At 34.4% G+C, this 17,854-nt stretch overlaps 2 protein-coding genes across 4 annotated transcripts in view; both read right to left on the bottom strand.

Moving 5' to 3' along the window:
• Positions 1–15,470, bottom strand: part of LOC122050980 (guanine nucleotide exchange factor SPIKE 1-like) — a 41,635-nt gene extending 26,165 nt beyond the window's left edge. For 2 of the 3 annotated variants that reach the window (XM_042611866.1, XM_042611864.1), the window contains exons 1-16: positions 15,191–15,470; positions 11,877–11,930; positions 11,592–11,681; positions 10,339–10,501; positions 10,142–10,269; positions 7,075–7,184; positions 6,925–6,980; positions 6,710–6,807; positions 6,432–6,569; positions 5,804–6,118; positions 5,300–5,590; positions 4,429–4,596; positions 4,144–4,335; positions 3,993–4,036; positions 1,683–1,752; positions 1,357–1,518 (exon numbers count right to left, since the gene is read on the bottom strand). In XM_042611866.1, the coding sequence (XP_042467800.1) occupies positions 1,357–1,518; positions 1,683–1,752; positions 3,993–4,036; positions 4,144–4,335; positions 4,429–4,596; positions 5,300–5,590; positions 5,804–6,118; positions 6,432–6,569; positions 6,710–6,807; positions 6,925–6,980; positions 7,075–7,184; positions 10,142–10,269; positions 10,339–10,501; positions 11,592–11,678 (2,022 nt within the window). In that variant the 5' untranslated portion in view covers positions 11,679–11,681; positions 11,877–11,930; positions 15,191–15,470. The remainder of the gene's footprint in view (positions 1–1,356; positions 1,519–1,682; positions 1,753–3,992; positions 4,037–4,143; positions 4,336–4,428; positions 4,597–5,299; positions 5,591–5,803; positions 6,119–6,431; positions 6,570–6,709; positions 6,808–6,924; positions 6,981–7,074; positions 7,185–10,141; positions 10,270–10,338; positions 10,502–11,591; positions 11,682–11,876; positions 11,931–15,190) is intronic. The other variant, XM_042611865.1, reaches the window with a different exon arrangement.
• LOC122053451 (guanine nucleotide exchange factor SPIKE 1-like) overlaps positions 14,770–17,854 on the bottom strand; it is a 23,219-nt gene continuing 20,134 nt past the window's right edge. The window contains exons 21-23 of the mRNA XM_042615502.1: positions 16,997–17,003; positions 15,191–15,417; positions 14,770–14,841 (exon numbers count right to left, since the gene is read on the bottom strand). Of these exons, the coding sequence (XP_042471436.1) occupies positions 14,770–14,841; positions 15,191–15,417; positions 16,997–17,003 (306 nt within the window). The remainder of the gene's footprint in view (positions 14,842–15,190; positions 15,418–16,996; positions 17,004–17,854) is intronic.

The following is a 17,854-nucleotide window of genomic DNA, read 5'->3' on the forward strand; positions in this document are numbered from 1 at the left end:
TAAATTGCTCCATATCATTTACTGGTAATTATGTTTCCATTTAAAATTTGCAAACAGGGAGATTGGCATTGGGCTCTAGGTGTCTATATTGATATCATATTGTGGCTGACATGCACAGTCTTTAACCCAGAGTTCCACAAGAACACATAGAAAATGATTTTCATTTCAACATAGGGAAATTACAATCAAATGAATTGTTGCATTATTTGCATCAATTAGCAGATTTGTTAACCACGTTCTTAAGAAGTTCTAGAATTGTATACATCTTTTAACAAATGGATAATATCTTTGAATCAACATTGAGGAGAGTGGTACGTACCTAAAATATAAATACAATGTATTAAATAAAAGGCTTAAAGTGTAATTTTATATTGATAAATAAACATGGGTAAAAGAGACTGCCATGGGTGAGAAACTCTAATAACTTACCTGAATTACCCTTAACAAAATAAATTAGACATTAGTGACCATCTAGCCCTAATCAAAAGAAAGTCAACGCCTGCAGCGTATGTCAGATTATTTATGAAATCAGTTTGGAGTACACTTATGTACAATGCAGTAAAAAATATAGTTGAGTCTTAGATTAATCAAAAATAAATTTCTGAATACCAATATAATGATAAATTTATACTGAATGTTTTATGTTTTTCTGATTTCTAACTATATATGAGTTATTATTACATTTTCAAATTTGTTTCTACTTACATGAAATTTTTAAATTTTTTTCTTCTAGAAACAGCCTCTCCACTACCAAGTGAAGATGCACTTCAACCGTCTACACATTCCACTGTGAGCAGCCTTGTGTATTATGCTGTTCCTCTCAAATTTGTTTTGGGCCATACTTATGAAATAGGAAGGTTGGAATTTGCATCTCAAAAGTGTTCAAATTGCTGAATTGTGTCGAGAACAATCTATAACTGTATCTAACCAAGTTTAGTCATAATATGTTTAAGTTTGATTTACTGTCGTCAGTAATATATGACAAAATGATAAATGAAATCAGGAACCACTAACTCTGTCAATGACATGAATCAAATTGCCTGGCTCTCTTATGACTTGACGGCCTATTTTGTTACTTTCCATTCTCCTTGCTCCTCAGATAAAACCAATTGATTGGCACATTCCCAAAAAATAGCAAACGAATATAGAAGAAAAAACTAACCATAAATCAGCAAGATGGATTTAAGTAAGCAGGACAGAACCCTATTGGAATTTTGATTCAGGGGAAAAATGCAATGAGCCTTGAAAGTATGAGTGAAAATTGGCATTCATAATAAATTAAATATAGATGCAAAATTTAATTCCCATTTGGAAAAGTTACGGAGCCAAAACAAATCTCTAAGTGCAAGAATGTACCTCAAGAAGTTCTGATCCCCAAGGTGGACTTGTTCGGAGATTATGCCGGTCATACTCAAGAAAAAAATCACGGATTCGCTCATTGACAGGGATCAAATAAGAGCACAACCTCAAGCGTAATTTGAAGACATTTTTTCCATCCTCTAGAAAGTGCAGTCTCTCCTGAGAAAAAAAAATCCCAGAGAAAAAGGCCATAAGTTCAAACTATGAAATTTTCAGAATGAAAACTCAAAGGCAACTCTATTAAAGTTGAAATGCTAAAATAGCACTACAATACATTTTTTAGTTGGAATATTTCAGCAATGTAAAATGAGGAAAAAGTATACCTTGCTATTATCTTGGAGATAATGAGGAACCAGCTCTCTCAAAATAGGCAAAGATACGTCAGACAGCAGCCTAAAATGGGTGAAAAAGGAATTTTTAAACCAAGAAACATGTATTATTGCAATTAAGGGAACACAATCATGTTACCAGAACGCAAAAATAAAAATTAAGTGATACTTGATATAGCTCACTCTTTCAAGATGACCAAGATAACAAAGTGAATTGATAACACAGATTGCACAACATAAAAATTCATGAATTTCTGGCCTTAAATACCGTCAAACCATCTTAGTATCTTTCTTCATGTTGAATCATGTATATAGCTAAATGAATGAGGATGTCTGATCAAGTAAGATGATTTAGGTATTTACACCATCTACCCATCACATAATTGTTAGGCATTTATTAAGAAATTATTTAGTTATGACTAGACACTTAATTCATTCAGCAAAGGCATCCACAATCAGATTAACCCAATTCAACATGATGAGATTGTGGTAAGCTGAGCACAATCAAGACACCACATGTTATTCATCATCAGTATTCATAAGAAATCAGCAAAAATTGTCAGGCTAGTCATTTCTATTTACAATCAAACTCACAGTTTTGGCTGCCGTAATGTCTGTAACACATCAAATAGAATAAAACTATGAAGACTTAAACATGCTAGGTGTTAAAATAAGCCATGTCAAAGGATGTAGAAACTCCACCCTGTTACTCTTCATTCTGTTACTTATTACCATGAGGTCGGTCCTTCACCTAAGTCTTAGCAATTTGGACTAGATTCGGATGGTATTGGGTTTAACACAAATAAGCATAGAACCAAAACAAGGATCCTTAGAAGCTTTTCATTTTTTCAGATTAAAAGAATTTTGTGTATCAGCAAACATCATAGTTTGAGCATTTTAATTGTTTACTATAAAGGGACTAATTTATATAGTTAGCACTCGTCTTCATATGTGGGTGGGGAACTTAATTTTGATTGTCCTCAGCCTCATGATAGTTGATTAGATTTTTTTTTTTTTTTGAAACAGGTGGGATCTGTGTGTGTGTGTGTGTGTGTGTGTGTGTGATACCTATTAAAGTTAATTGGCTAACTATTAATCCCAAAGCTCAAACCGTTAGGAAATAGGTACCAATTTATATATTTCTATTGTTGGCAAAAGATAACAAACATGAACAACTTCATGGTCACTTCCCATTACTCTCTTTAATTAATCTTTTCTAACTATTTCTTTTATTTAATTTCTTTTTGCTTGTCACAGCTGGAAAGTTTATACTTTGATATGTCAGACAGCATTGAATCCATCCTGTGTGTTTATGTTTAAGACCACAATGGATTACTATCAAGAGGATTGTTCATCCTACAGTTTTGTTATTAAAAAAGAACATCACCAACTGGGCAATGGAAAGCTGAGTGCAAGAACTACTCTTGTATCAAGATTGTGTTTGATCAGTATTTATCACAAATTATAGTTTGTCAGAGTGAGTATACTTTGTCATTTATGATGATGCATTATATCGAAGTAAAAAATTAATATAGTGAGGCATAATTATGTTTCTCATGTTCAAGACAAATGCCTAGACATGGCGCTTAAATTCATGAAAATGTACATTCACTATATTGTATATGGTTTTCACTGCAGGCTTCCATAAACTTGCAAGTATAACTCCCTCACAACTAGAATACTAGATAATGCTTGCAAGTATAACTCCCTCACAACTAGAATACAAGATAATGACTAATGTAAAGGATAGCAGTCCTACTCCTATCCAATGTGACAGCTATAAAACACCATAAATAACTAAAATTTTGCAAATGTAAAAAACGGAAATAGGCTTTTAAAATGATTGTATATGCAAGAAGAATATTTATACCGAGATCTACAATCAAATGCTTGTTATAGATATACCTTTACACTTTAATGACTTTGAGTCACTTGACACAAACATCAGTGATACAATAGGGAAGATGTGTCTTAGCGATAGACTAGTAAAGATACATGTATCGACTTGTGGACTTCTAGTGATTGTATGCTCTTTATTATAGGCTCTTAGTGGTACTCTCTTGAGACATTCATAAAACATTTACCTTTCCCCAAAAAAAGTTCAAAGCCTTCCTTCCAGGAAACCATAAAAAGAGAAAGCTCAAGAGAAATCTAAAAGATAAAAGAAAGTTGAGGTTATTGGAAAAATATATTGTATGTCCATTTCAAAAGAAAATAAATAAATGAATAGGATTAATTTAGCTTAAAGCAAAGTTAAGATCAGAAATCTATAGCAGACATCATATTGAGACATGCAGCACTTACTGAATGTGGGAAGTCAAAGGAAGTGCAGCATAACCAATAATCACCTACATATTGAACTATCAGTTAATAATGGGAAGAATGTTCCACATGTGATTTAACAGAAATACAAAATCCACCTATGAAACTAATCAAAAGCATGATTAGTACTTACAGGCTTGGGAGCTTCAAGTTTCATCAGAAGATCAACATGAAAAAAAGTAAACAAGAGATGGTGCTGGGGTGTCAAAATAGCAGGGAGGCAAAGTTTAACTTCATCATGGTAGCACGCCATTCTAGCTCCAACTGCAATTTGTGTATGAGCATACTTTTCAAGAGTTTGACCTTGTTCCTTTGGAAATACAGCCTGAGCAACCAAACAACCAGAAACTCCACAGAATGAAGAATTCTAAAGTGAAAGTGATAAACAAGAACTTAACCACTTCTCATTAACACAAACCTCTAATGGCTGCTTTTGGATGTCAGCATCATCCTTTCGCATTTCTATCCTTATGAACAAATTTCTTTTACGACCCAAGCTAACAGTTAAAGGATAAACATAAAGACAATGGAAAAGTTGCGAGAATGGCTCGCTTCTAGTCATCCTCCGAAAATCAAAAGCTTGAAACTGTCACGCACAAGTGTACATTTAATGTCATCTCAATAAAATCATTAGCTATAAAGATCAAAAATTTAGCAGCCTAAAAACAAAATGGGGTAATTAATGGTGTATGTTCCTTATCAACAAAACTTTCGCATGTTCTGATAAGAGAGAGGTAACTAAACAGATACAGCTTTGCACAATTTGCCTAGCAAGGATACAAGAGAACATTTTAAAAGAAATTAATGATATATTGTTCTGCTAAATAATATCTAGCAAACAGAAGTAGTAGATAATTTAATTTAATTTTCCAAAATCACAAACTGCGACAGAAAAAAATAACAAACAAACAAACAAACATGCAAAACAGCTATAATAAGCTTACAGCTTGAAATAACTAAAATGCACTTCCTATAAATTACTACATATCCGTGAAAGAAAAACCTTATAAAGAGTATTTTTACCTAAGAGAACCACCAGAATCTCCAATAGAGATTGTTCACAATACCTTCAGATAAAATTCAAGAGATGGCACAGAGAAGCTTTAAGAATCAGGAAGAGTAATGTTTTGTAAAGAAAATATGAAAACAATACTAGCAAAGTAGCACCTCCAATTTAGAAACATTATGCTTTTAAGTAAAGTGAATAGACAAATCTGCTGAACTTCAGGATGTGTTAAAGCAAGATTACAGATTGAATACTGATAAATAGCAGACAAGATACTACTTACATGATCACTAAAATCAGGATGATCTTCTCCAGCTGGAATTGACACATTCCTACAAATATCCTTTCGATTAATGCCAATGAACTTCAAACTACCACTCCTGGGGATATCAGGACCATTGCTATGATGCTTTCCTAAAGAAGTTTCAATAAAACGATCACCAGCATCATTTGAGTCATTGATTATGCTTCCACCGTCAGAAATATTGTCCACATCAATGAGTGATGTATGAAGTTTTTCAACCTCCAATTTCAATACACCTTTAACAGGCTTGTGTACTTTTCTTTTAGGATCCTAAAATATACAAAAACGGCAAGTAAAACTAAAGTCAGGAGCTTTCATTGAAACAAATTAATAATCATAGATCAACATCTGAATCCATCCAGCAAATACAGAAGGATATTGTTTATTTTCCTTTTATCAGCAGCATAAACACCTAATAAGGCATCATTATATGTACCAGAAAAAGATAACTAAAATTATCAAGAGTTTATGCAGACAAATCACCAGAAGTAAGTCCTCTGTATAACTCTCTTTGACTTTGTTTAAATTTGATATCTCCACAATAACAGAGCTTCCACTTGAATATTGAGCTTGTTTGCCATCCAAAGTGATTTTTGAAACATGTTCAGCAAAAGTATCTAGAGGGGTTGGGCCAGATACATTGGGAGTAAGAGGACTGCTAGGAGATACAGCACCACCAGCGGCAGCAACATTGTTGCTTTCAAACAATGGAAATATCGTCCATGCAAATGATTGTCGGCAAGGCATGATCCTTGACCAAACTTGGAGTTTCTGCTTTTCTCTCTCAGCCATATGAACCTAACATATGAGGTAGCTTACAAGTTAAAGTATTCAAAATTCTTCATATCACACATGTGCCAGAGTCCTTAATAAAGCTGAAGAATAATTAGCAATGTGAGAAAACTGAAATTTAGCAGTGGCAGCACTAGTCTAAATTTTGTTATGGTTTGTGAATGACAATTTTAGAAATTTCAATGCCTAATAAAAAACAAAAAAGAAAACAACTATAGAAGATCAATTTTAACACAGTAGAGAGAAGTGTGTACCTATTTCAATTGCCTTCAAAATCTATGAAAAAACACCATATAACAATTTTCAAATTTCAACTTACAGGTTCCTTACGAGAATAAACAGAAGTTGTAACTCCTCCTTCCTCAGTAGCTGTCCTCTCAAGTTGAATAAGCAGGCAAATTGACGCTGAGGGGGCATCCAAGGAGAAAACAGCACGATGTAACAAAGAAGTGTTAACCTACAAAAAGAATTTTAGCAAAAGAAAATATTCTTTTCAGAAAAAATGAACCATTGTCATAATCAGAAAAAAGAAATAGCAACAAATATTCATTTATGACTTCACTTAACCACACATCAAATTAAACAAGCACGTCTTACATCCTGTCCTTCAGTTGGCAAAACACGGAAGTGGAAGTCCTCAGACAATTTTTCTTTCCTGTCTCTGTTATATAAACAAATTGTGCCATAAAAAGGCTCTGCAAAAAAAATCCCCAAGGATCAGTAATCAACATAAATGGACTAAGGACTGGAGATGGGCTCAATAAGTACATATGTACATTGGCATAAGGAACCCATCAACAAGATGCACTTACCAATTAGTCCAACTTGGAATGATAATGACAGCACCTTCACAGTTATCTTCAATCCACTGAGATCAACAGCACAGATTTAGCAAAACAATGGCCAAAAAATGAGAAACATTATTGCAGATTTTCTAATTTTGATACATTCTTAATGTGAACCTGGTATGGGTTGGTAGAGTTTCAGGAGTCCTTTGACCAACTATTAGTGATCTTTCATTTTCCCAGTCAAAAGCTGGTTCATAAGGTGGGAGTGGACACTCACCAAAATGCTGGAAAACAAGTGAAGATAGTGATGACTAGCAATGCTAGATGGAAAATCATACACAAGATTAGCAAAACCAATAAAAAAAGGTAAATCAAGAAACATAAAAAAGGCATTAGTGGCCAATGTCACTTCAAGGAGATACAATAAAAAGATGGAAGTCTTGGGTGACACGATATGTGAAAGTTAAAAGGTCCCATCATTGGAGGAAAAAAATGCTAAAACAAAAAAAAAAACACAACGAACCATGTTACACTGTAACAAAATAATTGTTCGCTTTGGCTATTTCTAATTTACTAGCAACTAATGCACTAGGACACAACATGAGAAACTAGGGCTGTAAACGAGCCAAGCTTTGTGTTGTCCAAGCTGGTTTGATAAGCTAACAGAGCCGAGCCGAGCTGAGTCTAAAATGAAACTTGTCATTGAAACGGTTGTTCAAGCTTGACTTGGTTTCTTGGTTCATTTAAATGTTATTGAGCTTTCAATTTGAGTTTGTTTGAAACTTTTACATTTTTAAGCTTAATTGGTTGGTTAGTGAGCTTAATATTGCAAGCTTGATTGTTTGTTCTGAGAGCTTTTTTGTTCATTTACAAGTTTGATAAGAGTTTTGCTGAAGAACATTATTCATAAACTTTGTTGGTGGACATAGTTCACAAACAAGTCACAACTTTTGTTCTTGAAGGTTAACAAGTTAAACGCATATGTATCCAAGTTTGTTCATTTAGTTTAAAGAATTGTTCAAGCTAGTTTATTTAATTGATCTTGTGTATATTGAACGAACATATACAAGTTCTTACCAAGTCAAACACCAAATTTGCTCATGTACATTTGGTTCATTATAGCCCTATGAGAAACTCTCTGGTCTTTTGTAATATGAGGAAGTGTAATTTACAACAATGCAAACTTTGAGACCAAGTGACGCAATACTGACCATGACTTAGGTTTTTAAACCATATCTCATTCATGTTGTCCAAAGAAGCCAAAAGAGGAAACAAAGCAAACCAAACATCTTGACCTACTAATGGAACATATCAAATTAAAAATTTACAAATCACATGATTCCTTCTATAATTACCCATGACCTTAATGTCTTTCAACTAAATTAGCTTCTTTATTCGCTATATCTACTAAACGCATAGCACCGCTTTGCATATGAGAGTCATATCCGTTGATAATTAATTTTTTTTTAATTTGTATATCCCATTTATGAATTGAATTTCCTCATTACATCTCATTTAGATGTATTCCTATCCTTCATATCTATTTATTTAACTATATTGTGAGGAAGATTAATTATAATGTTTGTTTATTTATTTTGTCAATTTATTTAAACACAAATTCAATTTTAAAATAGAGGAAAATGCAAATTTGTTGAGAGATTCAAATTAACTTTGTCACAAGTTATGTGGACCCATACTCATTACCACATTCACATACCATGATTTCAACAAAGACAGAGATAATATTCTCACCCTATAATAAACTTTTGCCGGATAATAAACTTAGATGTTTTTAATTCAACGGAAAAGGCGACTAAAAAGGAATAAGATAAAGTGAAAAAAAAAAAAAAAGAGAAGCAAAGTACATCAATTTTTTACTCATTGAAAGGAATGCCCAATGAAAAAATATCACTAAACAAAGTTAGTAAAGCAATTATTCTCTATGCTTGAAAACGACATCCTAAAAAGAATAGCCAACAACTTATCTAGAGACAAGCTCTCCTCGATAGGGGAGAATAATGCAAAATGGAAATTATTTTAATTAAAATTTTAAATTTATAATTGACTTTGGTGATTATCCTAATTTAAGTGTTGAAGTTGTATCTTTGAATTTGATTAGAGTTCAATGCATATCTTTAGCATAGTATGAGTTCTTTTGGTTATGTAAGATTTTATTGGGATGATCGTGATTCACAATCAGTGGCCTCTTTCCTAGTTTAGTTGATAATAAGTCAACAAAAGTATAATTGTGTATATATTGAAGCTCCAATTAATAAAATTTCTTCTTTAATAAACTTTGTGTGAGGTTAATAATTTTTTGTATGAGGTTTGTTTTCTCTTCTTGATAAAATTAATCTCTTCACTTCATCAATTTCGGATAAATTTTTCTATAGTTTGTGATTTCACTTTTGGTGTTGCGTCAACATCATTTGTTACCTTATGTATAGAATTATTTTATTTTATTATCACTTCCACCGGGGAGCCTTGGCGCAATTGTAAAGTCGTTGCTTTGTGATCTAAAAGTCACGGGTTTGAATCCTAAAAATAGTCTCTTGCAAAAAAATAAGATAAGGCTGCGTCCTTCCCCGGGACTCGCATGGCGGGAGCTTCGTGCACCGAGCTGTCTTTTTTTATCACTTTCACCAATTTTGAAGGGGAGCCTTGGCGCATCAATGAAGTTGCATACAATAGATAAATGTGGTCCAACCCTTCCACACGACCCCGCATTGCATTGGTGGGAGCTTCGTGCACCAAGCTACCTTTTTATCACTTTAACCAATTTTGTTTCATTAATCCTATATTACACAACCACAATCAGTCTGCTTTAACAATCCAATCTCAAAGCCAATCCTGATTTTGACATCTATGGTGTTCATCGCTCATCATAACAAGTTCATGTCCTGTTTCCAACTACATATAAGTTGAATTCATGTAGGAAGGAGTATCAATTTAAAATGCCTTCCGACTACAAATGGGTATTACAAACTTATAGCTAGATGCATTGTTTTTAGAAATTCAAGCTAGATTATTTTAAAAACCTATTTAGGCTACATAAGGAGATTAATCAATGTGGTAAACATTAAGGTGTCAAATCTCTTTAAACCAGCATTTAGCTAACACTTTCATCCATTAACATCGATAATTATCAATTAAGAAGAAGATAATACAAAAACATCTTCTCCATAGAGAAATGGAATATGTTTATTTAAACATAGATCTAAGTCAAGCATTCAGAAGGTACCATGTCCTGACAATTGAAGGATGACTTATGTAAGCTGATTTCAGACATTTGTCTCCCTGAAGTACTGGGGACATCATCATAACTAGCATCTTCATTCTTAGAAATCCTTTCACTGGCAAGGCGCATCTCTGAAGAAGGATAAAATCACTGCAAATGAGGATTGGCAAACTTATTTTGTTAACAAACATGTCACGTACCAGTTTCCATATCAGTATCAGGCCCTTCATATATTTGATTTGGAAAAGAGGGTGGCGCAATACTTTCATAGCGTCCGTACTTGTTTTCATCCACCAGCCAATCAGCTTTGTAGCACTGAATCAACTCGTTAAGGTGTGGCCATTGATCCATATTTTCATTTAGCTGAAAGCAAAGAAAGAAAAGTTTATTTCTCAAATGACAACAGGATGGTGATACAAACAAAAAAAGAATGTATGGAAACTTCAAGTTTATCACTACAGTTCAGGATTAAAAATTTAATTTGTAACAAGAACTGGCAGATACCTAAAACTAAACTTTGAATTTCAAAATTGTAGGTTGGCACACACAGATTGCTGGTATGTGATTAAAAAAAAATTTACAAGTAACACAACGATAATATTATGGTTTTTATAGCATTGAACTATTGATTAAACTAGTTATGACAACCCGTGTCTAAAATATACCTGAACCAAAAAACACTTCAGCAACTGATTGAGACTAAATTCATCATTTTTAACATTCCCTAAGTTGGAGTATGAATATCCATAATTCCCAGGTTGCTACATAAAAACATAAATGCAATCCTTCTAAATAACTTGGTAAATGGTAAATATATCAACAAGTTGACTATCAGGAGAACCGTATAGTGTGTTGATTGTCTTGGCTATAACAACATCTAGAACGAAGCGGCATCAACTTGCAATACAAATAGTAACTTGATTATCACAATTTGATCTATGCCATCACAAATGTTGTATGTCATAATTCTTTATTATACTTTTGCAATAGAGTGTGCTACAAATAAGCTTTAGAGTATCATTATGCCAGGTAATCTTGGTTATTTAGAGCAATGAAACCTAAAAAATGATAAGTATTCAATAAGTTTACATGAATTTTCAAAGTGCAATTAAGTCACTTGATTTTTGGCACAATTAAGTCATGCAAGGATGGACCACTATAACTATGTAGAAAATAGATATGAGATAGACTTGCATATAAACTACCTTAATTCTTTTAAAGAAATTTATACATATTCAAGGTTGTTCAATATTTGTACTCATCAATTAGAATCCTTCATCCATCAAGATAAAAAAAACAAGCTGACACAAATACGCCTTCATACAAAATAAATATGAAAACAGTATTATGGTACTGAATTAAACAGTTTAGTTCTGAATGTGCTGAATGCTAGAATCCCAGAAGCTTCTATCAGAAAATAATTAAATGAATACAATAAAAAGATCAGACAAACCAATGGTTCGAACTCTGGATTAGAAGCACACAGTTGGTGTTGTATCCTTCTAAACCGATAACCACTGCTTGATGTGTAATCTTCCATTATCTGGAAAAGTTTCTAATAGATATCATGACCAAAAATCAAATAGAAAAATGTCAACCAATAAACAAAATCAAACATAAAATTCTACACCATCAATGTCACACCCCACTCTAGTTTGATCCACCAGAAGGCAGACTTTGCAAGATGTGTCATCTGAAGTAATGTGAGAGCAAACAAATTTAACTACAAAAAACATACCTTAACCACTAACAAGAAAATGCACCCAAAGATGCAGCCAACTCGTTAACCAACCTGTAATAGGAATAAAAAGAAAGAAGAAAGAAGAAAGAAAAACAATATATAGGAAATGAGTAAAAATTTGCACATTGGCTAATAATGCATGAATTGAAATTCTCCAAAAATATTATCAATTAAGATTAAGAAGCCTTAAGTTGAAAAACAATTTTAAGATATCAACAATTACCAATCTCAAGTTATCAACAATTAATCCACTTTAAGTTATCACCGATTATCAAGCTTTAAGACATCAATTATCAGCTTCAAATGATCACTAGTTATCAATTTTAAGTTATCACCAACCATTAGCTTCAAATTATCACCAATTATATATCTTGTATTAGGTAAAACACTATAGTCATATCCATGGTTTAAAGTGTCGTGCCGAGACGGTCGAAACAGGTGAAACATCTCGTTCCACCCGGCGACCTGCACCGGCACGACCTCGGCACCATACCCACGATAGCTGCGATGTGTTGCGCAATCCTGTGGCCGCAACAGAGGGGTCGCTCGACCCCGCAACAGCAGCGGAGAGGTTGCATAACCCTTCCGCTGTCGCGTGTGGAGGCATCGTGCGACCCTTGGCTGCTGCAGAGGGGTTGCACGACCACCACGATCACGCTCGAGGAGTCATGTTATCCCCGCGGCCCACGACAAGGCCGAAGTCGCACGAGCTCAGGAGTAGTGTCGGATTTCATTTTTTTTTTTAATTAAACTTAAGTTAATTATTTTAATCAACTCCTAACTATGATGGAGATAATCTAAAGAGACTTTATTAAACCATAATAAAATTATCTAATTAATTCTATATTTCATTTATTTTAATTTAAAAATTATAATAAAATTTTTATTTATTTATTTATCTATTTTCATATCTTTTCTTTTTTAAAGATTATTTTTATATTATTTATTTTGCTTATTTTTAAATATTTATGTTAAATATTTTATTTTTTAATTAATATATTTTATATTTTAAAAATACCAAATTATATCGGCACAACGCGATACGGAACCAAAACTGTATCGTTCCGATCCAAGACCGAAACCTCGGCACGGGTCGAAATTTTAAACCTTGGTCATATCCACCAATCAAAAGTGCATCATATATACCTCCACATATGCTATATATATAAAAGGATTGAAGTCCTCACTTCATATGTGCCAAAACCCGACCACATGCTAATGGGCCAAACTCCACCAAGAATATGTCAATGGGCCAAACTCCAAAGACCCAACATGCTTATGGGCCAAAATCCTAAATCACATGGCTTAGCTTTTAGGTTTCTGTTTCCACATTTATTTTCTAACAATTTCATTGTTTATCAAGTCAAACAATAATCTTTCATGAAAAGTCGATTTATACAAGCACCATGGCATCCAGAAGAATTATCAACCTTGATTCAATATGAAAGGTGAAGCAAGATAGTTTAAAATGAAACATAAATTACTATCAAAAGAAACCATGAAGAGAGAAATATTTAAGCAACTTTTGAAAATATACCCTCCCAAATTTAACGTCTATTATATCCATTTCACATTATAACCTTAATGCATCAAGATAGATTGAAACAGTTCACCAACTATTCTTTCACATGATTTAGTTTCTGATTAATTCAGGGTTTACCTCCCATTATTTTAAATTCTCTTTCTAACACCTATTTAGAAAGATTGGACAACTTTTTAAACGAAAAACAAGTTACACCCCTAACAGTTTAATCATGCACAATGTTGTTCTTAAAGAAACAAGAAAGAACAGCAATATGAATGAAGAGCTACCAATTCATCACTCTTTGACTGCAACAAGGCACCTTTAAAATTTTTGATCTTTATCTACTCTCACATCATAAAGATGTGGACAATGATCGATTGTCAAGCTCACCCTTGTGCAGACTAATAGATCTTGCTCTAGAGAGTCAGCCTTGAAGAGAAAAGATCAGCAAGAGAAGAGGGGAATTGAGATATCTTTGCAATTGTGCCTCAAATTGAGAAGGGATAGCACAAGGCTACAAACAATGAGTGAACACCCTCAAAACAACCCAAAAGGTAAGAAACGCCTGTGCACAAACAAAAACACACACAAGAAGAAAAATTATATACTCAAATGGAGAGGACTGTCAATCTTAGATCAAAAATATTACACCTTGCAACCAATAAATGACAGATGCACACTGGCTAAGAAGAAAATATAATGGCTGTTTGGTGAGTAAAAGAAAGGAAACAGGGGAAAACTCACGATGAAAAATTACTCACCTACTCCAGACCAGTGAAGGAAGAAGCTTGGATAAGAGTCACTGCTATATCAGACAAGAGAGGCTACTGAGATCAAGAGAAGGAACGCTTCATGAAGCTCACAAATAGGAAAAGGCAATGTCTCCACATTATCTATGTTGGCTTGCGGAGCTACTGCTGGATCCCGCCCGGGAGGATGTATAGATCGAAAGAAGACTTTGTCTGATGATCAGAGAGTCACAGATAGGGAAAAGGCAATATTTTTGCTTATATATCTTCTAGCTCATGAAACAGAACAATAGAGTAAGAAAGGACTCATCTAGATCAATGGAGAGGAAGGCCAATTGATCAATGGAGGAAGGTATCACAGACCTCATGTGAGAGAGATCTTGGGGGGGTGCTCACAGAGAAAAGGATCTCCCAAATGAGGATCGCAAAGGGGTGCTTGGAGTATGTAGCTCACAAGGAGGTCCAGTCTATTTGGGAGGGGGTGTTGAACAACAAGGTCACCATATGGTTATATTTCGACCGGATTGCTACGCATGCAGATTGCTATGCATGCAACCAGTGATACTATCAGAGCATGGTATTCAATGTACAGTGTGGTGGCCCTAGTGTCGCCCCACTAACCCCATTCAAATTTTTTAACAAATTCCTCGTTGAGCAGGGTGGATAAATCAGGACGTTGATCCTCATTCTTCAATGAGATGCAATAGGAATTATCCCAATGCCATGAACCACACTATATATCAACAAGTCCTACCAAATGGCGTAACGAACAACAATATGAAGCGATTTAAAATGCTTCGGCTTCTAAAGAAATGTACAAACCGAGTGCTACACCGTCATTTTGACAGCAACGATAATGCAATATTGAATATTATACCATTGAATCCGTAAGAGCGAAATAAACCTTACTATGACGGACCCAGAGGAGGAAAGCAGGAAAGGCAGATCTATTGTATCCCTAACCAGATCTGTCAAAACCAGTGAGGACCGAAGCGGAAACCAAAGATGGCTTTGCTTTAAAAGAGAAACGCACATACCTTGAAGGTTTCCTCCGCCGCCGTTAGCATCCGGTGGATAAGAACATCAGCAGAAACGAGACAAAGCAAAAGAGAGGGAAGTTTTCCAGCCGCGAGAGCTCCGGAACCGAGGAGCAGCCAAGCGAGGCCGAGGGTTACAAATCGACGCGACGGAGCCAGCCGGAGAGCAATGCGAGCAAAGAAAAGGGGAAGAGAGATTGCGCAGCGAAAGCAAGAGAGCAGGGGTACTGTCAAAATAACAGTAATAATTGTCTACTAGTAGGGAGTGAGCTGTGATGTGAGCGAGCAACACGGTCGAACTTAGGAGACTTAAAAATCACTGCATTATTAATATGTTTTATTTAACAATATGAAAATGAGGGGAAACAATAAATGCAAAAAAAAAATTAAAAAAAATAGTATTTTGTAATTTAAATTTATAAACATTATTCCTAACAGAAGTTTATTTAAATAATGTTTATTTCTATTTTAAAATAATTAAATATTTATTATGTTTTACTAATATTATAAATTATTAATATTTACAGCAATGGACGAAAGATAAAATTCTTAAAATGCATCTAACTTTATACTAATTTTAAGATTTATGCAACACTATAATAATATTCATTTTTGAAATGTAACAGTATTATTCTTTGAACTCAATATCATAGTGGTTAATGAGGATGACAAAATAGAAATAAATATGACTTTTAAAAAATCAGAAAATTAAATGTCTTTTAAAAATTTGATAACTTTAAATGCATCCTTTAGTCAATAATATTTATTATGTTTTTACAGAAGAAGGAGGAATTAATTAGTGCAGTGTTATACTAAGCATGCATGTCTTTTCTGTATTGGTCTTGAGATAGATTGACGAAGACGTTTAGGATGAACGTATTCATCTTTTGTTATCGTGTTAAACGTGCGCAACTAAGAGGCAGTTGACCACGTGGGTATGTGTCCCTTAGACGCACACATCCAGTGAAAATCTGTAACAATTGTAAATTATCCTTTCTCTTTTAATTTTGTCTTCTCTATCTGTAAAAACCTTCAAATCTACTCTAAACTGTTCATTCTTTTTCTTTGTTCCAAGCCAAAGTGAAATCCAGCCAAGTAAGAAAAAGAAGAAAGAAGATTTCGCAAGGATGGAAGGCATGATTGATCGATCTGTCGTTCCAGCATGCACCTCAAGCTAGTCTTTTCTTCAATCCAACTCTACCTTAAACACCCCAATCTTATCCAGTTGTTCCCCCATGGTGGATTCGTCGAGAATAGCCAGCATAACAGACAAGTATTTTTGAGATTGCTTACAAGGAAAGAAAAAAAAAAGTTTGTCCTTGGAGTAAAAGATGATACTGTTTATTTTAAACACTTCAGTATTATCAGCTATACAGTAAAAATACTCATCACTAAAAATCGACCTCAATACCTATTGATATAAATACTCATATTCTTATCGTTTGGAACCACGAGGTGCAGTCTTCATGGAAGACAAAATGAAATAATGTTAGATTTATGGACAATTTCCACGCAAATCCATAACCTGTGTCTTCAGCGATAAAAAAAACAAAGGGCAGAAGCCAAGGTCAGTCCTCTGCATTATAGTAAGCTCCTCCACCTGATGCCTCCTCGAACAGCATGAAATCTGTGGGTGTGTCGTTTGTAAAGAAAGCTGGTTTGCCAGTGCTTCAACCAAATAACTCCGTTTTTTAAATTTTGCTTTTGTTTACCAATTTTAAAATAGAACTCTAATACACCGTTTTTTCTTAACCGTTGATAGTTTATGTTCGGTCAAATCATCCATTAACGAACAGATTGACATACACGTTCCCTGAAAAAAAAAATCTCAATTAGCTTACACGCGATGACCAACTCAAATGCTCAACATCTTTTAATTACGCTCGTTATTTGGAAGAAAAATTTCTACAAATATGTCGTAGCTAGGGTTCGAACCACGAATACTTGGGAGATAATTTAGATGTCTTACCGTGACACCATGGCCCCGGGGACGACATACACATTCCCTGAGATCATTAGTGAGGATGATAATAAAAAAAATTTTAAAAAAAGACCTAAAACGCATTTTAACAGACTGATGCTGAGAGATCCCGACAGACCTAATAAATTGGAAGAAGAAGAGCGAGGATGAGGATAGAATCTGGTAGAGTTATGCAGAGTTTAGAATTCGGGATCTCTTGTAGTGGTTTTTTCCATTGTTTTTATAATTGTCCAAAGAGTATCTTCGTTTATACATTGTATATTCCCTAGCTATCATCTGTATGTGCCCTTAGGAGATCAAATTGCCCCCACGGGCTGGATTAATTGGAAGGGTGTCTGACACTTACAACGGAGGTTCATGGATCGAGGGTCACCAGTTACACACGAGCGTAAAACCTCGGTCTGCTGTGCTTTAAATTCCACTCGACTCCCAGTCACTCCTCCTGCTCAGTTTAACCGTGATTTACCCACTCTAGATATCTATGGGGCCGAACCCAGGAGGCCGCTAAGGTGACGATTCCACCTTTTTTGTAACCTTAGGAGATCAAATTCGACGATGATTAATTGTCTTTCCATTCACTAAGTGTCACACGTTGAAGGATGACATCTAGACGACCATCTCTAACAATCTTATAACAATCTCTCCATTCACTCAATGTCACGCACTTTGAGATATTCGGTTAT

The sequence above is a fragment of the Zingiber officinale genome, chromosome 3A (assembly GCF_018446385.1).
Source record: "Zingiber officinale cultivar Zhangliang chromosome 3A, Zo_v1.1, whole genome shotgun sequence".
NCBI lineage: Eukaryota > Viridiplantae > Streptophyta > Magnoliopsida > Zingiberales > Zingiberaceae > Zingiber > Zingiber officinale.